Source organism: Lepus europaeus, chromosome 5 (assembly GCF_033115175.1).
Source record: "Lepus europaeus isolate LE1 chromosome 5, mLepTim1.pri, whole genome shotgun sequence".
Lineage (NCBI taxonomy): Eukaryota > Metazoa > Chordata > Mammalia > Lagomorpha > Leporidae > Lepus > Lepus europaeus.
Genome location: NC_084831.1, coordinates 47,760,911 through 47,785,816, shown reverse-complemented (window position 1 = coordinate 47,785,816; position 24,906 = coordinate 47,760,911). Strand labels below are relative to the sequence as shown.

Sequence of the window (24,906 nt, the reverse complement as noted above, 5' to 3'; positions counted from 1 at the left end):
AGATCAGCTGACTGCACTCATCATTTCTAAGCCAGCGCCTTTGCCCTCTGCCTCTCTGCCCGCTCTGCTCCAGGGCAGACACAGAATTTCCAGCACTGGTGGCTAGGGCCTGTCAGGGCCCCTCGGTGTTTACTTTGAGAAGGTCAAACACAATACCGTGGTGTGTTGCTGTTCCTTCTTTTCAAAGCTCTAGTATGAATTTGATAAAGTAAATTGTTGTTCTAGCAGGAAGCAGTTAGGGGTCACCAAATAAATAGCCGTAGAATTCAAATAAATTCAAAGAATGAAACCAAATAAATCCATGTGTGTATGCACAGTGATACATAAATACACTTTTTAGAAAGCGAACATTTTTCTCGCTGCCGGGCTGGACCCAAGTAATTGAAAAATTGTGGAGTTCATGCTACATGTTTGTTAGTGGCGGGCTAGGGCTTCGAGCAACATGACGCAAATTTAATTCTTTTTGAAAAACATGAAGGTGGAATTTTATCTTTTCAACAACTGCTTATCATGGGTTTTTTCAGCTAATGAATTTCACAATTGGATGAAACCAATTTGCAAAGTTAAATTAGGGAGTTAGGCCTTGGGGCGGTGGACTAAGAGGCCCTGAGTAAGCTAAATAATCTCACTGAGTCTGTTCTCTCCACTTGGAGATGAGAGAGTCTAAGGCAGTGGATGCCTTAGAATGATCTTTTGAGGGTAGTAAGGATTCAATGCCAAAATGAACATAAAGTACCTGGCACACTGCGTGTGCACAGCTATGGGGGCTGTTATCACCAAGATGCTTTCTGTGATCTTCCTTGGTCCTGAGATTCAGTGCTTCACTTTTTACCCTGTGAGGGGGCATTGGCGCTTAGTATTAAAGCTGAGCTGTCAGGAGGAAGAGGTATTTCTGTCTGGGAGGGTAGGGTAGGAGGAACCCAGTCTCTGTGTGCCATCTGCATGGAGGGTGTATGGAGAGCAGCAGCAGGCCAGGAAGCTATAGAGTTCATGGACAATGCCTAATTTTACACTTGGGGACTTCAACTTACCCTGAGCAATGGAGAGCCATTGAAGAGACTATAGCAAGGCAGGGCCATGCTCACAGTCAGAGCGCTTCAGGAAGTAAAATGGTGGGGATACTTAGAAGTCAGAGAGGGCAGCAGACCAAGGAAGGGGGTTGTGGTCGTGTTTCAGTGGGAGCTGTAGACCTCTGCATTTTGCTTTGGGACTGTAAGAGGCTCTTCCTGGCAGGTGGTGGAATCTATTTGCCATGACCTTTGAGAGAATGGCATCTGAGCTGGCCGCTGATAACCAGCGGCAGCTGCAAGAGCTGCCTGATGGTCCTGGGTGCCCTTGGGCTCCTCTCCAGGTCTGCAAACAACAGCGCCAAACTCAGCTCTGCTCAGTTGTGTTGGTGACTCTCTGAACAGTGAAAGAAAAGACTTGCCAAGGAACTCACTGAGCAGTTACTGAGTGCCAGACCCTGTGCTGGAAATTTTGTGGGCTTTGATATCCATTAGTTGTCATTCAAATTCATTTTATTGTGGAGAAAGAGAGGTGGAGTAAGAACCAGAGGTCACATGGCTGGGAAGTGGGGCGTCTGGGTCAAGTCCAGATTATCTGACTCCAAGGCCTTGGCCACTCTATGTAGCACAGCCTTAGGGTGAAATGGTGAAGACTCAAGAAAAGAATGCTGTTGGAGGCATAATGAGCTTCCATTGCATTGGAAACTATACTAATAATTCTTACAACTGTGTCTGTAATTTTTAGCAGGGTGTCAAAGAGCAGTGGGAAACTCCTGTCCCGTTTCGTCCACTGCCGCCCTCTAAACTCTTGGGCAAGGCAAGGGCAAGTGCTCCTTTCCTGATGAAGGAAGGGGGTGTGTGTAGAGAAGGCTCTCCGTGGGCCATAAATGGTTTAAAGGAAAGGAGCTAATGATGTGATGAGTGTGAGTTGGCATTGCTCTAACTCCTTCCTCTGTCTTCCTTGCATTGATGTTTTTGTCTTCCCTTGTGTTCTTTTCCTGCTTTGCCTCGAGCAGCGGGCCTGCCTTTCCTTATCATCGAGACCAGCACCATCAAGCCTTACCACCGAGGGTTCTACTGCAATGACGAAAGCATCAAGTACCCCGTGAAAACTGGCGAGACCATCAATGACGCTGTGCTCTGCGCCGTGGGGATCGTCATTGCCATCCTTGCGGTAAGCGTTCAGACTGTGCGTTCTCCATCCTGTCTCACTTCTTCCTGTTGTATAATATTGTAGGATCCCCAAGCCAACAGAGACAGGTGCCATGCCAACAGAGACTTCCTCCCAGCACAGGCCAACAAGCCAGCAGGCATCTACCAAGAATTTCATTGGATTGAAATTCTTTATTTCAGGTGGTTAATACTATTACAGAAAAGCAACCTTTACTGTGAAGTAGATAGAAGCTAAGCACTTTTCTGAGATGTTTTAAGTGCATTATCCTCATGCCAATCCAATGAAGTGTAGGAACTGTTCTCACTTCTACCAATTAAGAAATTAGGGGGCTGGTGCTGTGGCCTGTGGCTCTAGAATCCCATATGGGCTCTGGTTCTAGTCCCGGCTGCTCCTCTTCCAATCCAGCTCTCTGCTATGGCCTGGGAATGCAGCAGAAGATGGCCCAAATGCTTGGGTCCCTGCACCCATGTGGGTGACCCGGAAGGAGCTCCTGGCTCTTGGCTTGGGTCAGCTCAGTCCTGGCTGTTGCAACCAGGTAGGGAGTGTGAACCAGCGGATGGAAGACCTTTCTCTGTCTCTCTTTAACTCTTATCTCTCAAATAAATAAATAAAATTTTAAAAAGAAACAAGAAACTAGGATCCACAGCATCAAAATAATCTGTCCGAGGTCACACGGATCCTAAGTTGTAAAGATTCAAACCCAGTTGTCTATTACCCCAGAAGCTGAGCTTGGAAGCTGAGCTCAGAAGCTGTACTCTGAAGTGGGCCCCCAGAAGGGGAGAACCTTGCCCGCTGTCACTGCGCGTTCTCTGCACCCCTTTGCCATGCTGCCACAAGGTGAGGACACTACTGCCGTTGTTTAGTTCTCTTGCCCAGGGGCTGTGGGGCCGTGGTACATGGAATTTGGAACCCGGAGACAGAATAACTAGACCTGGTCCTCCACGCTCGAGTGAGGCATGGTGGAAACCAAGGCTCATTGTCTTGCTTCCGGGCACTGCAGTAAGGAGTGACAGAGATCATGAATACGGAAATATTCTGCAAGCTTCGTCGCTGAGATTACTTGCATAGAGGGATAAAGTCCGGATTTACACGTCCAGGTCTTCCTTTCTAGGTCATGGCCCTTATTGAAGATGTGACAAAAATGAACTTTGATGAGGTTCAGATGATTTTCAGCAATAATAGTAACTTCACAGGGGTTAGGGCATAGCCAATCTGGGCCCTACTTGGAAGGCCACCACTCTGTTTTAGATGTGTTCATTTGGGGCAAGGGAAGGGGAGGGTCATTGAAATCCAGTCCTGGAGTCTGTGAGTCCTGCATTCATAGATGCCCATGCCACACTCCCAGTGTTTGGTCTTTACCTGTGAACCACTGCCATGTGGGTGAAAGGGCCATAGGCATCGTCTCTGCCAGGGCCATAAATTCTCTGTTGTGGATCCTGGAGTCGCCTTTCTGTTGAGCATGGTTGTCTTCGGCCTGTATTAGAAAGCCAAGAAGAAGAGAGCTAATATCAGAACACTGAATGTGGGGCCGGTATAGTGGTGTAGCAGTTAAGCTGCTGCCTGAGTCGCCGGCATCCCAAATGGGCGCCGGTTCCTGTCCTGGTTGCTCCATTTCCAATCCAGCTTCCTGCTAATGGCCTTGGAAAGCAGCAGAAGATGGTGCGAATGCTTGGGTCCATGCACTTATGTGGGAGACTGGAGGGGGCTGCTGGCTCCTGGCTTCTGCCTGGCTGAGCCACAGCTGTTGTGGCCATTTTGGGGGAGTGAATCATTGTGGCCATTTGGGGAGTGAACCAACAGATGGAAGACCTCTATCTCCACTTCTGCCTTTCTTTCTTTAACTCTTCCTTTTTTTTTTTTTTTTTTTAAGATTTATTTATTTATTTATTTGAAAGAGTTTCACAGAGAGAGAAGGAGAAGCAGAGAGAGAGAGAGAGGTCTGCCCTCCTTTGGTTCACTCTCCAGTTGGCCTCAAGGGCCAGTGCCGCACCCAAATGAAACCAGGAGGCAGGAGCTTCTTCTGGGTCTCCCATGCGGGTGCAGGGGCCCAAGGACTTGGGCCATCTTCCATTGCTTTCCCAGGCCGCAGCACAGAACTGGATTGAAAGTGGAGCAGCTGGGACTTGAACTGGCACCCATATGGGATACTGGCACTGCAGGTGGTGGCTTTACCCACTAGGCCACTATGCCGGCCCCCTGCCTTTCAAATAAATAAAATAAATCTTTTTTTAAAGAACACTAAATGTGAGAATTGTGCTATTATTCCCATCATACAGATGGAAAGTCTAAAGCTCAAAGTCTACAGCTGGTAAACATTGGGCTTCAAGTCTGTGCCTGGTTTATTCTAAAGCACTCATTCCATCTTGCAGACTTAAATTTCAGGATGGCTAATCTATCCAAATGAACCATTCAGGGGGATAGGCAGTTAGCTTGTCTTACCTACTCTGGATCCAATAAATATAAGCTGCTGATGTTTCATGAACCACATTTCATGAAGTTTTTCTTTTGACTTGCCCACTCTGGGGGTTGGTTATAAACTTTGAGACCCCTCTTTGTTTTTTAATAACATCGTAAACCAGGCACACAATCAACAGCTTGAATTTGGGGAGGGGGAAGGGAGGCTCGGAGAATTCTTTCCAACCTTTAAAAGAAAACAGTGCATTTGGCAACTGTGGTCGGTTCTGAAAGGTGGACTAAGGATCTTTGTGTTCCAAAACTGAAAAATGAAAGGTCTAATTTTACTATTTGCTCCAATTTGATGGTTGTGGGCCTGAGTTCTCTAGGAAGAAAGGCTTTTCCTGAAAAAAGTGTTTGTCTCAGAAGACAAATAATTTACACCGTATCTTGTGCTTAGATTGCAACAGGTGTTTTTGACAGTTGGAGGATCTGTTAATTGAATGCCCTCAGGGAACCCACTAGAATGTGCTGAGATAGGAATGGCACAGTGACAGGTATGGTCCCAGGCTCACTGCCTCCATGGGATCATTCCCAGCCTGCTTAGCAGGGCTGCGGTCCAGACACAGCAGGGGGCAAAGAGTCCCCAGGGCTTCCGAGTGTCTCCCAGGTGTGTGAGTTAGGTACTGTTCTGTCGGTTGCCCCACCCCTCCTTGTCCTCCTCTGGGAAATGGGAATAAGCTGCAGGTCCTCAAGGCTATTGCTGTGAGAGTCCAACGCTGTCATCCCTGGAAATGCACTTGGTAGTGGGGAGCTCCGGGGAGTGCGCCGAGTCCTTGGAGTGGAGTGGTTCTGGATCTCTGCCCGGAGCTCAGGATGGGCACAGGACAATGCTGAAGGAACCTCTCTGCGGACCTTGCTTCTCTTCCCTTCCTTCCTTCTTCCCCTAGCAAGTCTCCTGCTCAGCAGCCTCCCGCTGCTGCTTGCCACGGCCAGCCTTTTTCTCCTTGAGAGATGCCAGCATTTCCAAGAAGAATCTGCTTTGGAGAGCTCAGTCATGGCTCGCGCTTTCCCTCGTGTCATGCTGATGTTTTAATTAAAGTGCTCCTTGACCTCCCAGGTTTCTTTGAAACAGTCATGTGCTATGGCCTTGGCTGGAAGATGAGCGACGGCACTGCTTCCATGCGCTGTACAGTGTCAGCAAAGTAGGTTTAGCTGTGACTTTTCTAGAGGTCAGAGAAGCAACAACGGGCAAGAAAACATCTCAGTATTGTCATCCTGTGCCGCGTTCTCCTGTGTGCTGGACAAACACATGCACCGTGTTGAAGTGTTTGACCCTGGAAGAATGTCCAAGAGCTACGTGCTCTTCTGCTCTCCATTTAGCATGGGGTTAAAGGCCTACCCTCTGCCTTAGGACAGAACTCTTCTGCTGTGGGACATGGGACAAGTCCATCAGCTTCATTGAGCCTCAGTAGACTCATCTGTTAATTGGAGATGGCAAGTGTATTTACTAAGGTTTTGAGAATTAAACAGGCTGCTGTATAGAAAAGAATTCTGTGCCTGGCACCACTGTATGCTCAGTAAATGTTAACTATATTAAAAATGTGTGAATGGAGTCAAAAAGTGGAGAAGTGACTTAGCCAAGACATTGCACCTGCTTAAAATAGGAAAGGAAGAACCTGGGCCTTTGACCACACTCTCCCACTCTCCCTGGAGCAGATCAGCCGGCTCTAGGTCCTCTCGAGCCTCACTCCTCTTCGCCATAGGACTTTTGCCTGCTGATCCCGCTGTGATGAAGCCTGCTAATGAAATCTGCTGGCCTGCTTACCCGTCTTAACGGCCCAAGTATGCTCATGGAAAGAAGTCAAAGCAGAGACTTCAGCAGCATGGCTGCAGCCAGGTCCGGGGAAGCTGCACAACTTCAATGAAAAATAACAACAGATTTCTGTTTTCCCCTAAATGACTGGCCGTGGAGTCTGGCCGCCTCCGTGCAGAAGCTGCTTGTGATCCAAGGGCACGAGGGACGGTCATGGAGGGCAGAAGGAGCCTAGAGCTAGCAACCGAATCATCCTGCTGCCTGCTGTCCTGGGCCTTCTGCGATGTCAGGTTTGTTTAACACAGCGAGAGAAGCCTAGCCTGCTTGGGACAGGCCCCACAACAAACGAAAGGAGTGGCGTTGGAGGAGACCGGCGTGGTTCTGAGAGGCAAATCACCAGAAGTTATAGAGAAAGCAGACACCTTTCTGTGGCAGCAGTGATGGAAAAAGCCAGTCATGCTGACCTCTTTTTCAGAGGTATCTCAGGTTCTGGAATTATAGCATAATGGGAATTCCTTCCAACTCCACAAAGCAATGGTTCCTATCCCTGCTGGGTGCAGGCTTAATGACTCTAACAGCAGTGAGATTAGGAGCCAACAGGGAAATAGCCTCTGCTCTCTCACCTCCTCTCTCTTTCATCTCGTAGTGTCTTGTGTAGAGTATTATGGGCGAGGGTTCTAACACAGGAGAAGTGCTCAGTATTCTATCCCAGTCAACAGGGCTCAGTGCTTGCCCTGGTCGGACCATGAGACGGGTTTATAGACATTCTTACTATGTAGGCATCGACAAATGGGTGAGTCACAGGTGACTCCCCCTCTGCCTCTGATCATAAAAATGCTTTTTCCCTCGCAGATCTGCCTTGTACCCGACCTCCGTCGGAATATTCCTAACTAGAGGGGAAGCTCAGGCTCTGCCTCGCCTGGCTTAGGTCCACAACTTCTGCATTCCCTTGTCCTGCAACCGCAGGCAAGCAGTGGACCTCCCTGCAGCGACAAGTTGGTGACGATAGGTTACTAACTCCCTGGGCTTGCTTTGGTTGTCACATCAAGTGATCGCATGCGATCATGAGAGTGATGCTTTTCATTTCTGGAGTATTGCACAGTTTACAAAGTGATCTGTATGTGCACCTTCTCCTCTTGGCACCTGATAGTGATCTGGGGCAGTTGATATTACAGCGATGACACCTGGGGCTCAAGGGTTTGAGTGACTCTCTGATCACTAAATAGTGGCCTGGCCAGACCAGGGGTCCTCTGATTGGAAAGCCAAGACTTTTAAAGCACTGGCCCCACAGCTGCCTTCTGCAGACTGCCTACCATTCGCAGTCACTTATCAGAGCTTTTGGTGTGTCAGGTGCTGGGGACACAGTGTGAGCCTCAGCCCAACAAGCGGCATGTTGTCCGCCATCACTCACTCACCAAGAGCTGCCCATCTGGAGCAGGCCAAGCGTCCCTCTTTTACATACTGCCTTGTCGTGGGATTCGTGTCCAGGTCTACCCAGCTGGACGATAGAGTCCTGGAAGACAAAGATCAAGTCTTTGCCTCTGGAACATGGTGGGTACTAAATGGACACCAATTACAAACATCTTCTCCAGGAAGTATTCCTCAGCTGTCACCTCTCAAAGATCCCCAAGAGCCCTGGGGCCACATCTATCCTTGCACTTGCTGTGCTAAGTTGTCTTGCCTGTTTAGTTGTCTATTTCCTGGCTACCTTGTGAGCTGCACAGGGAGGGCACTGAGTTGATCTGATCAGTAGTACTTGCCAGGCACAAACCTTGATATTCAACCTAGTTTGTAAAAATCACCAACAAGTCCCTAAATTGTGGACAGAAACATCAAAAGCATTAGACCAAAAGATATAAGCTCTAGGGAGCGGGGAGAAGTATCCTATTGCTGCCTAAGATCTTCAGTGCGCACCAAGAGGCACGTGAATGGCACTCTGGACTCCATGCGGATTTCTTGTTGGAGAGACACGAAGAAGAGCTCAGTGCCCCCAGGACTTGTTTATTCAGGATCGGGCTTCAGGCTGCCCACATCTGGACTTCATTAGTTCTCCCCACCCCCACCTCCCTTTATCTGCGAGAGCTCGGCCAAGAAAACAAGGTTCCCCAACGTTGGCTCCTCATTAAAGGTTAGTCGAGTTTTCAACCCTGAAAAAAGAGAAGCTGTGCTGGCCCAGCAGTGTGTTGGTGGGAGACCCCAGTCCCCCAGTTTACAACCCACTACATCTGTGCAATTACCGGGACCACCAACGGCGAGAGGCCACATTAATCTTCAACCCTGTTGTCCCCTGCTCAGATGGCTACAGAGTCCTTCTGAGACCGCCTTATCCCTGGGCGGGACACCACGAGGGTGTGTGTATTTGTGATTTAACAAGCGCAGGCATTGGGATTGTGCTATCTAGGATTCTGTTTGTTCCCTGTCCCCACCAGCTATGCTTGATTTCATGCCTGGGAAGAAGTGAGAACAATAGCAATTCCCCTTTAGGTACGTGCGGCTCCCAGGGGCGTGTGACTGAAGAATCCACCTCATATACAGGTGACGTTAGTCTCCATTTTGATAAGCATGTGAGGCTGAGGAGTGTGTCCTGTGTGCCAGTGTGTGCTGGGGATGACGTGCAGAGCTCGATAATGCTTTGAGCTATCGAATGGACTGGAAGAGTGCGTGCCTTGTCTTAAGCCGTCTCCCACTGCTACCTGAGGTAGGAACTCTTACCCCCATTTACAAGCGAGGGAGGGCACAGAGGCTTGCAGAGCTGCAGGTACACTGCTTAGAGAATGAGAGTGGGAATTCCAGCCCAGGTCTGGCTGGCTTTCAAGCCCAGGTCCTTTAATGGATGTTTATTAATGGTTCCTTCTGTGTTCGATGCTATGCAGAGTGCTGTTTATTTAGTTAGCTAGAAAAGTTTTTAATGCCTGGGCTTAGATAGCTAAATGTATGGAGGAAGACAAAACATTTAGCTCATTGGGCTGATGACCGCCTCAGATCAAGTGTATGTGTCAATGGTTTCCACGCAGTGGTTTGTGTAGAAGGGGACAGCCTCTTGTATGCAGGGAGATGCCTGCGAGTACCTCCACCTGCAGGCATTGTGGTGGACACTGGGCCTCTCAGGTGATGTGTAAAATACAGATCTTGCCCTTGGAGCTTCCGGTCTAAAGGGGATGAAGGCAAGAACAAAGCTAACTACACTATTGGACCCTCAAGAAGAGGAAAGCATAAGAAGGGAGTCAGGACAGGACACAGGGCACAGGACACAGGACACAGGGCACAGGACACAGGGCACAGGACACAGGGCACAGGGGTGGGTTCTAGAAAAATGAGAGCTTCAAAGACAAAGAATGTCCCATGCTGCAGGTGGTCTGAGGTCTAAATGAGATGATATGGGAGTTCAGGAGAAGCTCATTTAAGACAATTTCCATCAACCAAGGCTTCATCATTATCATTCAGTGTGCACTTGTCTCATTTAATTAGCACAGCAACCCGTAAGCTCTTGGTATTGTCTTCAGCGCATTTTTTTTTTTAAGATTTATTTATTTATTTGAAAGGCAGAGTTACAGAGAGGCAGGTGCTAAGAGATGGCAGGACTGGTTGGGGGGGGGGGGGTGTGTGTCTTCCATCCACTGGTTCACTCTCCAAATGGCCACAATGGTCAGAGCTTTGCCGATCCGAAGCCAGGAGCCAAGAGCTTCTTCCAGACTCCCACATGGGTGAAAGAGCCCAAGGACTTGGGCCATCTTCTACTGCTTTCCCAGCAGAGAGCTGGATTGGAAGTGGAGCAGTCAGGACTCGAAGCAGCAGTCATATGGGGTGCTGGCACTGCAGGTGGTGGCTTTACCTGCTACTCCACAACGCTGGCCTCCATCCCCATTTTTACAAATAGGGAAACTGAGGCTTAGGGAACCCAGTTGCCCAACATTCATAAATGACAGAGCCAAAGCTCTAGCTTAGTATAATGGCAGTGTCTCAAACAACAGTGTAAGGGAGCTGGCAAAATTGACAAAGCCAGATAGGAAAAGGAGATTGTGAAGATATTTGCATACCAAGGATGCTTTTATTCCAAGATGGCTAGAGATTGCTAGGAGTATTATTTTGAACCAGCATGGTCAAGTCTCTAAGGAAAAGATGAGGCTTGGACCACAGTGGTGGCAGTGCAAGGAGAGGAGAGCAAACAATGGAGGGAGAAAAGAGCCCTAGTGAAAACAGAATGAGCGCAGTCGGATGCCAGTGAGGTACAGGAGAGGAAGGAGGCTAGGAGTCCAGGCCTTTCCAGGTACGTTGTGGCACCTTGAGCAGAAATAGAGGGATCAGAAGTGAAGCCTGGGACCAGAGAGGGACTGGCTGTGAGCCCAGTCTGGGTTAGCTGGGTATCCAGTTGGGAGACGGAGTAGAGGGTTGAAATAGGACTGATAAGGATAAAAACCAGGCTGCGGTGGGAGAGCGCGGGATGACCTCTCGGCCACTTCACAGAGGTAGCTGAAGCAGCTGAAACCACAGCAGAAAAGTGGGGACACAGCCCTCGGAAAGACCCACATTTAACAGGAGGAAGCCAGTGCAGCGGGGAGAAATGAGTTTAGAAATGGAAGCGTAGCCTAGTGGATCCGTGTTACGGTAGCCTAGGAAATTTGGCGTCTAAAAGGAGCAAGAGGTCGGTAGTAGACAAGGCTGCAGAAATGAGGGCCGGGAGACGCTTGCCTGGACTCGCAGAGCTGGCCGTCCAGGAAGCCACGGCTCAGAGTCCCTGATTTGGGGGAAAGCATGATGCTTCCTGCTTCGGACGGCAGTCTCCATAAGGGCAGTCTCGGGATTTCAGCCATAACTCGCTTCTGTGACCTCTGGCCTCTTTGCTGTCCATACCCTAAATGCTGGAGCTTTGTCTCACCCGTAGAGTCCAGAAACTCCAATGGTGGCCTTAGACAGACCTGTGTCCTCCTTATCTTTCCCAGAATGTGAGTATTGATCTCTTGCCAAGAGGCTTTAGAAAACCGAGCGAGAAGAGAACCGAAGATTAAGTTTCTTTCTTTCTTTTTTTTTTTTTTTGACAGGCAGAGTGGACAGTGAGAGAGAGAGACAGAGAGAAAGGTCTTCCTTTTTGCCGTTGGTTCACTCTCCAATGGCTGCCGCGGTAGGCGCGCTGTGGCCGGCGCACCGCGCTGATCCGATGGCAGGAGCCAGGTGCTTATCCTGGTCTGCCATGGGGTGCAGGGCCCAAGGACTTGGGCCATCCTCCACTGCACTCCCTGGCCACAGCAGAGAGCTGGCCTGGAAGAGGGGCAACCGGGACAGGATCGGTGCCCCGACCAGGACTAGAACCCGGTGTGCCGGCGCTGCAAGGCGGAGGATTAGCCTACTGAGCCGCGGCGCTGGCCGCGAAGATTAAGTTTCTAAGCAATTATTGCCAGTTACTAAAGATACTGCCATCTATTTCATCTAGTGAGGCATTCTTCAGAAAACAGACAGCTATACTTCTGTCTCCATCCTTAGAAGCAGGACACAGATATGGTATAAGTTTTCCTTTCCCTTAGGTCTGAGAAATAACTGACAAAGAATTCATGATTCTCCCTCATTAAATGCTTGCGGAATGAATGTCATCCACGCACACAGCTGAGCTGAGACAGCACTTGGCACCCTGTATGTAGCGAGGACTTAGGTCTGCAGGTATCTTACCAGATCACAGGACTTCGTCAGACGGTCCATGAACAGTGATGTCACCGGGGACTGCTGGGGCTTCCAAGAGGAAACCAGCCTGGTGCCGTCAGAACGATGCCAGGAATGGGAGCGAGGAGGCCCGGGCTTCGGGAAGGGTGCCGTGGCTGCCTCATTTCTGATTGGGGATGATTCACTGGCCTCTGGGTCCTCTCCTGATTCACTGAGAAATGTTGGCAATAATTTGGTGATTCATAGGGTGTTTGAGAAGCAAACAACACCGTAGATGTGAAAGTGCTTTTTAAGCTGTAAAGGAATTTGCAAATATTATTAAAGCTGATCAGAGGCAGGGAGCTTGTCCTTCAAACCCAGCGGGGGGAAGAAGATGAGTGCTCGGCCTCTAAAAGAGGAACTGTCCGGACACTATGTGACAAAAATATGACTTTTCTCGAGAAAGTGTATAAATAGAGTGGAACAGTAAAAATACTGCAAACAGAAGACAGGATTGTCCTTTCGGTTTTGGGTTTAGATTTTGCTTCTATTCTGTTCCCCGCCAAGAGACACCCTAGATAAAGTGCTCAAAGCCAACATTCTCTGTGCCCACAGTGTCTGGTCACCCTGGAAGGGCTGTTACATGCTCAGTGTGGACTGTTCTCTTCCAAGGAGCTCCTCCGAGCTTCTGGACGAGTTCTTCTCTGTCAAGTGTGTGTCCTCTGTGTCCTCTAGAACCAGGAGTTGAGACTAAGGATGTTGTTGACTCTAGCATCCAAACTACTGCACCCTTCTGTGAAATGAAACACTTTGGTTCTTAACTAAAGCTGATTTCAATATCCTTTTAATCCTGTAGATATCATTAAAGATTGCAGTTACCCCCTCCCAAAAATATTTCAAGCATTAAGAAAATGCACAGGATGTGCTAGTGTTTGGGGTATTTTTCCTCCCCTTTCTTGAATGGAACGAGAAAAAAATCCAAACTTTTGGAGGGCTCTCCTCCTAGGTGCCGGGCGTTTGACTTACCACCTTCCCGAACTCTCTGGCAGTCCTGCCACGCAGATGTTAACCTGCTTTTATAGATGAGGACACCGAAGGCCAGACAGGGGGAGTCATTTGCCCAAGGTAATAGATAGATTCGGACCCAGGTTGTTAGGGCTCCAACGTTGGTGCTGCTTTCACCTCCCGGCTCCGTCCTTTCTAAACGTCAGTCTTCACATCGCTGCACGTTTCGTCTTCCAAACAGATCGATGTTTGTCAGTCTTTGGGCAGTTGAGCTCTTTTTCACCAGAAAAGACAAGAAGAGGGGCCATGTGATGGAGAGAACTGCCCTGCAGACTGCAGCCCCTCTCTGGCAAGGACTGATCTCTCTCTGTCCTCTCACCGCTTAATAGCCATGCTTTCTCACTCGATTAGTTTCCAGACTCGTTCGCCAAGCGCTGCAAAAGGCAGGTAGGGGAGAATCGGCCTGTGCTTGCTGGCAGCCAGCCAACACCCCTAGAATCTCTCGCTTGCTGTGTGCAAGGCATGTTTCTCAGCAGTGAAATTTACATATCAGAACCTTGCTGACTTCGGCAGAAAGGAGGGCTCTGGGGCCAGGGACAGAGCCTGTGCAGGGGGGAGGGGGAGGGAAGAGCTTATTTTATTACCCGGGAATAAAAACATTGTGCGTAATGAATAAAGTCCGCAAGCAGTAAATCTGGGACTGCGGAGCTAGGTGTGTAACGTGTCCGGGAACAGTTTAAGCCTCTGCTCTTCTGCAGAGGCGAGGCGTTTGCGCTGCCTTTCACAGCCCGAATTTCATTAAATGGCCTTTTAAGGGTTAGGATTACAAGAAGTCAAGTCCGGCTGGTTCATAACGATGATTTATGGCTGTGTTGTCGACTCCCCGACCCCTCTGGACCAGAGGACAGAGAAAATACATAATTTGTTGCTCATTAACTCTAAGATCTGTCAGGGCTGCTCCAGCAGCCGTGTGCTCCTGGAGTCCTGTGTCTCCTCAGTGGCTTCAGCCTGGCCCTGTCCCGGGAAACATGGGCTCACCGTTCCGCCACGGAAAACAATATTTGAACAATAGAAACCATACTGCTGTGGTGATAGAATGGCTCTGGGTCTTGGAACTGGAGAGAGAAAATACCTGGCTCTGCTCTCAACTCTGCCACGTGCTGGCCTCGGACCCTTCAGCAGTCACTCTCCCAGTGCCCTACTATCCCCATCTATAAAATGGGTGTATCTTCTTCACACAGCTGTGGATTAAATGAGCTAAAGTACAAAAGAAATGTCAGAGCCGGCTTGCTGTTAGAAATATTTTTATTAGGAGTTTGAGGTACCATAAAACGTTCCTCTTTGGCCTTTTTATCTTCCCATGAGAAGGAACAGCATTTTAATTGACAGTTTACTATTTGAAGCTCGTGTGGGCCCTTGAAGAAATGGCATTTAGAATGAGGAGATCTTGGAGTCGTCCCTGAATTGTCATACAAACCCCTCCTTGACATGACCGAGGCGGAGAGGAGACTCACCTGACACGAGTCAGTGTTCTCACAACAGCTGCTATTTGATTGGCAAGTAGAAACCCACGAGTTCACGCTTGGCATGGAACAAGAAGTCTAGACGGGCCCAAGCTGGACCCACTTAGAAAGTTTCTTCGTTTCTGGCAGGGGCATGATTCCGGGAGCTCGGGGACCATCCAAGGGCAGGGCACGTGCCTGGGGCCTCGCTTCTGCTCCTGGCCAGTGGTGTTGTCTGCAAGTAACTTCCCTGTGTGGTGCTGTCAGTTGCTTGGGAAGCTAGCGGTGAAGTCAGTGCAGGAGAGTTGAGGGTGAATTGCAATTAGAAGCAATGCAACAGAGTTCTAGCGCCATGATGTGCACGTGGAGAAAGCACCATGATGTGCACGTGGAGAAAGCAGCTTATCCCAAATTGACACAGTGACGAAGGACTGGAACCCTGGCCACTTGCCTTTTCTAGGTCAGAGTTCTAGTCCCGTATGTAGTCAGGTGAGTATGACTTAGAAATAAAGAAGAGTAAGAAAGGGTAGAAAAAACATGATTGTGGTAATACACATCTGGAACTTGTTAGCCTGTAAGGTTACATAGGGTAAAAGTATAAACAGGTTCAAAAGGGGAATTAGATCATGAATGGTCGGAAAGAATGCTGGGCGGGGAGTCCGTACACCTGGGTCCAATCTTCAGCTATGAGTTAATTTGGGCCTCGGTTTCTCTCTGTATAATGGCCCCTTTCATTTCTGACCTTCCATGCTTCTCCGATTTTAATCTCTGCAACGTGTTATCAAAGGGCTTTTGGTAATGTTTAGGGGATACTTCCAATTTTGCAACAAGGCAACTCTGAGGACTCCTATCCACCCCTTTATTTGTTCCTTCAAGCGGTAGTCTCCGAACACCTATGCAGGGCCATGGACTAGTTCTGCTCTCTTGGGGAATGGCTAAACCAGGCTACCGGCTGGCCGCGTCCCTGTCATAAAGAATGACACTCAGTGTGGTTTGGGAAAACAAAGTGGGGCACTTACAAATATAGAGCATTTATCAACACAGAGTCACTGTGTCAGTGTTGGCAATGGCAGTGGCTGTTCTCATTCCTGCACCTGCTCGTGCCTCTGGGCCCAGCTGCTATTTCCGTCCAACATGGCTGTCCTTCCTCCGGCTTCCGAGGCCGTGAGTACTTTGGTCAGCCGCATGCCTTGCTGCCTTTGCCTTTTGCAAAAGAGTGACAGGAGCACTTGCAGAGGAATATCCGGATGTGCCAGTGTATTGCTTCCCTTGTGGTCGTGAACACGCTGTCTGCTTTCAGAATGGGCAAGTGTGGCTCATCATCCCACCCCATGAGGAAGTGTGAAAGGGACATTTGCGGTGAGTGATGAGTTGGCCATCACTGTCCCTGGGCTGTGGTTGCAACCAGGAAGTGCTGTGGAATTAAGATAAGGGCAGTAGGCACGGTTGTGCATCATCAAAGCGGATTTGACCCTTGGATGCATAGACCTCATTAACACTCACCTTGATCAGCAGTGCTGAGTCCCATTCTTCATGTCAAAGTAGGCAGTTTTGAGTGAGGGACTTCCCCTCTCGAGATGATAGTGTGGATTTCATGGAGTGAAACATCATGGGAGTTCAAAAAGTGGAAATGTGGGAATGAAAAGCTAAGTTATTTTGGTGGAAAACCAATTTTGAAATCCATGCTTTGTTTTTTCATAATATTCAAGTTTCCTTGAACATTCTGAAGGTGCCTTTTAATGCATGCATTTCAAAATATTTTTGGTACTAAAATAAAAAATTTTAATTCCAGTCCCCACAAACTACTCGAAGTAGCCTAGCATTGAAGCAATGGCCAGTATGCAGTAGACAATCAATACAATAATTGTTCTAGAAGTCCTAGGTGTCCCCTCAGCACCAAGAGGGGAGACGCCGTGGGAGGGAGGCAGTGGATGAACACCGTGGCTCTCCTGATGTCCTGCAGCTCCTGAACAGACAGGCCGATTGGAAGCAATTCGCCATCGCGGAAGAGCATGGCACTCAAGCTTTCTTGGATTTTAGACTAGTGTGCTTCTCTTTGCACCCAGAATTCTAAAAAGTAAAATAAAAGCATCGTTTCTTTGAGTCTGGTCATCTCCCATCCCTGTTATCTTATCTTCTGCGAAGGTGAGTGGCTTCCCTCACTGGAGAAGGAAGCTGAACTTGGGAGAGATTAAATTACTGCTGCAGGACACCAGGGAGGAGGCAGATCCCAGATTCAAACCTAGGACTTGGCCTTGGTGTTTGTCATCTCTTCTATAGAAACTCCCACCATAACTCAGTGTTAGCATAGGGCCTGAGCTTAGTAGAGTTAGATTGTTGGTGATCCTTTACCCGAAATCCCAGAATCCTGAGATCCTGGTCACCACTGTGTCCTGGATTCCTCATTAATTTAATGTTTCTTAGTAAGTACTTATATGTCTCTTTTACTAAGGTTTTATATGTGTGTGTGTGTGCGCACATGTGTGTATGAATATATTTGGTTGTATATTTTTCTTATTGCAAAAGCCTTGAATAACTTTTTTTTTTTAAAAAAAAAGGGAAATAATAACCATCTTACTTCTTGGATCTTTCCTCCCCTGCATGTTTGTGTTTATGTACTTTGTAAAGAGAAGATTTGAATAGTTTAGAATATAAAATGCAGCTAAATACTAAATATTCTATGTCATTAAGTATTTTTTTAAAAGATTATTTATTTGAAAGTCAAAATTACACAGAGAGAGAAGGAGAGGCAGAGAAAGAGAGAGAGGTCTTCCATCCACTGGTTCATTCCTCAATTGGCCGCAATGGCCGGAGCTGCGCTGATCTGAAGCCAGGAGCCAGGAGCTTCTTCCGGGTCTCCTATGTGGGTGCAGGGGCCCAAGGACTTGGGCCATTTTCTACTGCTTCCCCAGGCTACAGCAGAGCTGGATCGGAAGTGGAGCAGCCAGCTCCACTTGAACCCATGCCCATACGGGATGCTGGCACTGCAGGCGGTGGCTTTACCCACCAAGCCACAGTGCCAGCCCCATCATTAAGTATTCTTTACATCCTTGGTGTCACGGATGGATCTTGAGCCTGCCTAATTTCCCTGTTGGTTTCCTTTTAGATCATCATAGGGGAATTCTACCGGATCTATTACCTGAAGGAGAAGTCTCGGTCGACCATTCGGAATCCCTACGTGGCAGCACTCTATAAGCAAGTGGGCTGCTTTCTCTTTGGCTGTGCCATCAGCCAGTCCTTCACAGACATTGCCAAAGTGTCCATAGGGCGCCTGCGTCCTCACTTCCTGAGTGTCTGCAACCCTGACTTCAGCCAGATCAATTGCTCCGAGGGCTACATTGAGAACTACAGGTGCAGAGGTGATGAGAGCAAAGTCCAGGAAGCCAGGTAAGACACAACCTCCCAATGGCCACGACATACCGCATCTCTCTGATGCTATGCAGTTTTAGTGAGCACTTACTGAGCTCCCATTAGGTGCCAAGGCAGCAGTGCACTCTGGTTTAGATGAGTAAATAAGGCATAGCCCCTATCCTTGAGCAACTCACAATCAAATGATTGAGACAGATTTGTAAATAAACTATTATTATGATATAGCATTGGTGAGTCTTTTTGCTCACTAATTCTTTTGTTTATCCATGCATTCCTGGGTGCCTGCTGTGTTCCAGGCCTGTGTCCAAAGCATCACCAAGGATGCAAAAGTGAGCGAGACCCAGTGCTTGCTCTCAAGGTCACAGTCTAGGGAGGGAAGACGGAGAGAAACGTGTGTATCAGAGATGTAAATATGGCCCTCTCTTGTTCTTGCAGGAAGTCCTTCTTCTCTGGCCACGCCTCCTTCTCCATGTACACTATGCTGTATTTGGTGGTAAGTACCTTCCCCGGCTCCCAACAGGGTTCAGTCACAGCTTGCATCCCTTCTGAGGGCAAACCCCCCAAATAGTTAGGGACACTGTGCATCATGAAATCCTTGAAAAACAGGTTAGCTCGCAAGGTTAGGCTTCATTCCGAGGTCTGCCACTGCCTTCGCAGAAGTGATTTGCTTTCCAGGCTGTTTCCATTTTTAAAGTAAAAATAGCATTTGCGGTGGGTGCTTAATGAGGATGGTGCACTCATGATGAAATGATAATGTGATGGGATTTACTTGGAGCAAGCACTGTTTGCTGAAAACTCCATAAACCCATTTGATTCTTAAACCAACCTTAGAAATAATATTATCTCTATTGTGGGAAACGATTATTAATTATGGCTCAGAGAATTCAAGTGAGCTGCCAAAATTTACATAAATGCCAGGATGGCTGGCTCAAAGCCAAGGTTCCCAATCACATGCCAGGCAATGTTCACTAGCAGTCCTCCTCCGGATTCCAGCAGTGAAAAGCTCACTGTGGCCTCGTTTCTCAGACGCAGTGACCGAGGCCCGGAGTGGTTAAGCAATTGGAGGTCCCTTAGCTGGTGCTGGAACCACAGCTTGGAGTCCCAGGTCACCCTCCCTCCACCCCCCGCCGCGGTGTCTGCTCTGATTTCCTGGAGCTGCTTGGACAGTGCCGGGGAAGGGCCCAGCCCCCCTCCAGCTGCTGGACAGACCGCGGCTGGGCTGTTTTCCTTTGTCAGTTGTACACGGGCTTCCCTGCCTTTCCTCTCTGCTTGAATGAGGTCCGAGTGCCAAGGCACTTCCTGCTTTCGGCTGCTTTCATGCAGTTCAGAGAGAAGGTGCTGAGAGGTCAGACGTAGCTCAGAGGAGCGTAAGCGATTTGGAAAAAGGGACGTTTGGATTGCGACTTATTTGAAAAACATAATTAGGGATTGGAAAAAGTAACAGAGAGGCCGTTTTTTGTTTTGTGTTTGTCCCCCAAGCCTTTCCAAGTTGGGGGGCCGCTGGGCTTCCTGTTAGGGACCACTGAAAGGTGGGCCCCAAGCTATGAAAACATTGGACCTGAATCTTATTTATTCATGAAGAGCGCTACCCTCAATTCTTCCTATTTCTGTTGTTTTTGTTTTGCTCTTAGAGAGGATAATTTAGCCAAGAGACCTAGGTTCTGTTTGGCTTGTATATTTTACCCAGGGCTGGAAGCAATTTCACAAATGTAATGTCAGTGTTTTGTAAAAGTACTTGGAGGAGTCCGGGCTGTGTTGTGTTGTGTGTGTGTGTAAGTGTGTCTTCATTTTCTTCCAAGAGACAAGTTCTGTAGGATTTTGGAGCCATCACGGGGCACAGCTGCCCTGAAGGTGAAATGCTGACTTGTCTGGCTGCCTGCTGTCTGTAAGCTTGTGCCACAACATTTCTTCTCAGTGGTCTCAGGAAGTGTGTGTGGATGCTCTTGGTTTCAGATACAGACAAACAAGCCTAAATCTAAAAAGTTGGCTAACACAAGTTCTGCAGTCAGTGAGAGACGGGGGATGGTAGGAGGCTGGGTGTTAGGACTCCGGTGTGATGGCAGGTTCTTCTCGCTGGCATCTGTGATGGTAATAGCGATAATAGGAGGAGTACTGGTACAACTGCACTTCTGCTCCTGACCCTGACTTCAATTTTTGCCTTCCTTCTTTGTTGTAAGCTGATCATGACACCCACTGCCACAAATTTTTCTAGATAATTAGCTGGGAAAAACCATGCCCTCAACACTGAATTTTCTCTGGGCAAGAAAGCCCAAGGATGAAGTTAAGGCTTGTTAATGATTAATGCAATTTCTAATAAGAAAAACCCCACAGCATATATAAGCCCAAACTATGTGTCCTACCTCTGAGCCTTGGCCTACACGGCAGAGGACCATATCTGGTCAGAATAAAGTGGCTGTCTGGATAAAATGCCAGCACTCGGGCAGGCACCAATTCACACAGCACACCTGCTAGCCCCTCTGTTGTGCCTGGGTCTCTGCTACCTCCTGGGGCTGCTGAGATGAATCAGACCCGGGTTCTACCCTTAAGGAAACTCACCTATGCATTCTGCATCCAGCATGTATTTAATGAGTGGCCATTATGCACCGAGCATCATGGGAAGGGTGGGAAGATGCAGATTAGTAAGGTATGGGTCTCAGCCTTTGGGGAATTCAGTCTAGAGGAGCAGTGGACAATGATAATAGCTTGGTACCTTGTAAAGGCAGGGCGAGGGGCAGTATGGGTTATTATGGACATTCAGACTCTCACCTAGGCTGGCCTGGAGCAGAGGGTAGCAGAAGCCAGGGCTGACTCCCCACAGTGTTAGTCCTGTGAAGATGGGGAGACTGTGTGCAGGTGACGATTTGGGGGAGCTGTAAGCAGTTCACTACCACCTTGCTGCAGGGGTGCAGAGCACCCTCAGGGGCTGGGTGTGCCTTCGGGAGCCACAGCCCCAGCTCAGGTCAGGCAGCAGCAAGGTCCCATCCAGGCCTTTGCCCGGATGCTGTGCTCTTCCCCTGGGAATGTGCACTTTGCCCCCTTGCCTTCTCAAGGTCACATTTTCAGAGATGCCTGCACCAAACACCTGTTGAAAATGACAGCCCCTCCCTGGCACTGGCACTCCCTGCCTCTCTGGGCAGCCTTTCTCTCCTGCCACCCACCCAGGTTCCTACCATTTGGCATATTGTATATTCCCTTGCTTGTTTTGTCTGCACCAACTAAATTGTCAGTTCCGGGGAGAAGGATTTTTTGGTTTTTGGACCACTCCTTACTGTATCCCCTTTCCAAAAACAGCGCCTGGTGAATGAATGGATCTTGGGTTGTTGGACACTCCCAGGCTGCACTCCTTCCCATTCTCATCAAAACTTCCTGTGTCTTCTCATCACTGACTTAATAGATGGCTGAGGCCTGCGTGATGTGGGGAAGACCTTTGCGTCCTCCTTGTTGAACTCATTACCCATTGCCTCTTTCTTGTGCTGCGCCAGGAGAACTATTTATGTGTTGACAGGTTTGTTGGGTACCAATGAAACAGAGATGTGGCTGTCCTCTGGTAGCCGTGGTCTCTGGGCTGTGGTTGTGAGTCACTGAGGTTTTGTCCAACATTGGGATCCCAGAGCATGGCATCTGGTGTACCCATGAGGTATCCTCACACGTCCTGACTGTTGAAACCTCTTGTGAGAATAAGATCATTGTTTCCCAGGGAAATAAACCAGGGTAGCAGATACTGTTCCTACTTTTCCTCCTGTCCCTCTGCCCATCCATCCATCCATTTCTAAGCACCTGTTCTGTGCTAGACCCTGTGTGAGCTCCTGGCGACTCCTCCAGAGCTTCTGATTTTGTGTGACTAGCAAAGTGAATAGCTGGAAACCAGCAGCGCAAGGTCCCCAGCAAGGGGTGCTCGGGAGGTGGGGCAGGAGAAGGGGCTGTAGTCTCTGCCGAGAGCTGTGCTGGCTCCGTGCTGGCTCCGTGCTGGCTCCGTGCAGGCTACTCTTGGCCTGACATCAGCCTGGACAGGTTTCTCTGTTACAGTGGCATGCCTGTGATTTAGACTGAGAGTCTGTGACGGGTGGAGAAGAGGAGCCCGAGGTGCGATATCCTCTGGAAGTTGTCCTTTCGTCCACGACAGATATGTAGTCACCTCGGATTGCTTCTTCCCTGCAAAGACAGGTGCATCGGTACTGGGCATGTCAAGTGGTAATTCATTAAGGAAACCAGGTGATTCGCTGCTGACAGCATGGATTCAGAAGGAGGCAGTCTTACCCTGTGTGAATCATGACTCTCTTGCTGTAAGCCAGTATGGCCTCTTGTAGCCTTGATTTGGGCATGGTAGCCTTGACTTCTCCATCTGGAAGATGGGCACAATAGTGTCCTTTCTGGAACCTTTGTAGGCATGGAATTTAAAGCACTGAGAGCCACATCTACAACAGTGCTCAGCCACGTTTACTTTCCTTTCTGCCACAATAGTGACGGAAGACAAGGTTGGATTTTCTTCTAAAGGAGGACAAGTGAACCACAAATTCTTCTTTGGTCCTCAGAGTTATTAAGTAACTTCCCAGAGAGAAATTCCAGTTCTGCATCATGTCAGTGAGCCACCAGACACATTGAACCTGAGCCAAATAGGAGCCGTGGAGAAGATGAGAGAAGGGAGAGAGTTTCTCGCTGGGTGTCAGTGAGCTAGATCAGCTTCCAGGCAGAGGATAGGCAAACAACCAGGGCAGGACAAAAGCCTCCTTTTAACTCTTAGCTGAGCAGTCCCTAGAGAAATGGAAATGAAGGGAGAGGACAGTACAGACCTGTTTCACCAGTATGCAAATCAGGTAAGGAAACACAAGTGACTTAGCAAGAATGGGAGTGTGACTCACCCACACATCTGACTCTGCTGGTTCAGACCAGAGGAGCAGGCGGAGTGCAGTCTAAGGAGGCTTTGTTGGAATTCTACAGGACCCCAGTTTTGATGCTAAGACAGGAAGGAGGAGAGAATTCCATTTATGGAAAGGGTTGTGTATACCTAGGACTTTTGGGTGCGTTAGGAGAGGAGGCAGACATAAATCTGTTATAATCCTAAACTGTAGTCAGCAGTTTAATTATCTTAGCACAAGAAAAGGACTTTAAGATCATTTGCATATGGAACATGCATCACTCATGTCTGTGTCTTTCACAGTTTTGAACATGTTGCATGCTTGCAACATCAAAAAGAGAAACAAGCCGTGCTCATATTGTAGATGAGAAAACAAAGAGAAGCAGAGTGGCTGGCCCAGGTCACGCAGCTGATGTGCAGCAGAGCACACGTTCGGGTCTGTTGCTCTGGCTGCACATCAAACCCTTCATGGGCATCACAGTGCTGCCTAGGAAGTGGATTCCAGCTGCTGTGTCTCTGGCCCAGAGGCCTCTGTAGACCTCGGGCAAGTGGACACAGACAAGGCAGGACCTCAGAAGCAGACTATGAGAGGTCATGGTCACTTAGATTTTCTGCTTTTGTCTAGCTCTGCTCACCCTTTTCCTAACCACCCTTTGACAGGGTGCTGCAGGGCCCCTGCAGGCATTCTGGTTCTTGGAATGCGGCCTTGCTCTGTTGGTCAGGGATAAGGGCGTGGCATCCTCCTGGTCAGAGAAGTTTGGTGTCTTCTCTTGAATAAGGTATATTTGCCTCCCATGGCTTGGGAATGAATGGAGCCTCTGAGTTACCGATTGTGCCCCAGAATGCACTCACTGATCCCAGCGAGGTCCCAGCCCTGGCTTAGGGTGGCTTGCACAGGGCTGTGAACCAGTAACATCCAGTCCATTTAGCAGGGAGGCTGGTGTGGGATGCAGGGGTTATCAGAGGCTGTGGTCAACCTCAAACCCTGCTGGCACCAAATGACTTCCCAAATCAGATGTAGCCACTGGGTAGAAGGTCATTGTGCAGTCTCCTTACACAGCCTGGGAAAATCACATCACTGAGCAAATTTCCTCCAAGGCACAAGGTCACTTCCAATTCTGAGGAGTCTTGAGTTCCGTCCTCTGCCAGATGGGGTCCTTTCCATGCTGTTTCTTTTCATTCTGATGATCCCGAGAGGGAGATTATAGTTCAAGCTATTTTATAGGTGAAGAAGTCCATTAAAGGACACCATCATTGGTCAGTGCCAGGGCCAGGACAGGAATCAGGGTCATCTCATCCCAAAATGCACTTTGCCCCAGCGTCAGACACCGAGATCCATCCTGACCTTGAGACATTCCTCCAAGAGTGTTCCTTGCTAATGGACAGGGTGGAACAAGCTCCAGTCTACTGGCCCTGGTTCCACGTCTGACTGCTTCCCAGAGGAATGCTTTTCCCAGGGCCCCCAACTCCTCTCTCATTCATAAACCTTCCCTTCCTCCCTTCCTGGGGCTATTCTGAAAACTGGTCTCTTCCTCTCTCCTCAAGTTCCTCTCCTGGCTGTATTTTTTTTCTCCCCTTTTATTAAGCTCCAGCCTTAAGTCTCTGAGTCAGTGCAAAAGGAGAGGTGGGCCCTGTCCGGTTGGGAAACCCACCCTTCCTCTGCCCCACCCTGGTTTCCAAGGCCCAGCACTGAAAGGCTGCAGGCAGCAGGCGGGGGAAGGGTTGGAGGAATTCTCACAAGCGTTTTCTGAAGACCTTCGGCTTTTTCAGGAAAGGAAATAAAACGATCTTGGGGCTCTTAGGCCCAAATTAAGACAAATGATTGAAGAATGGAATCATTATTTATTGGTGTGTATCATCAACCAATCCAGAACACGGTGGCTTGTAAGGCAGAGGTTGGGGCACTTATTTTACACATGAGAAAAGTGAGGTTCTTCTGATGGGAACCTCTGTGTTCTTTCTGTGACCCACCCCAGCCACCACCCACAGTAGCTGCAGCAAGGCCAGCCCGTGGTGCGGGCACTGCTGGCGTGCCACGCCTCATTCTCTGGACGTGCCGCTTTCCCAAACACTCGTCTTGCTTTGGACCATTTCATGTTTTATGATTGTTGACAATAATGATTTTCAATTGTCATTTAGCAGATGGCTGGTCA

General features: G+C 48.8%; 1 protein-coding gene across 1 annotated transcript in view; it reads left to right on the top strand.

Annotated features, from left to right (window-relative positions):
* The window catches only part of PLPP3 (phospholipid phosphatase 3), an 82,548-nt gene that overhangs the window by 40,889 nt on the left and 16,753 nt on the right, over nucleotides 1-24,906 (top strand). The window contains exons 2-4 of the mRNA XM_062191407.1: nucleotides 2,024-2,181; nucleotides 17,636-17,916; nucleotides 18,334-18,391. Coding sequence (XP_062047391.1) covers nucleotides 2,024-2,181; nucleotides 17,636-17,916; nucleotides 18,334-18,391 — 497 coding nt within the window. The remainder of the gene's footprint in view (nucleotides 1-2,023; nucleotides 2,182-17,635; nucleotides 17,917-18,333; nucleotides 18,392-24,906) is intronic.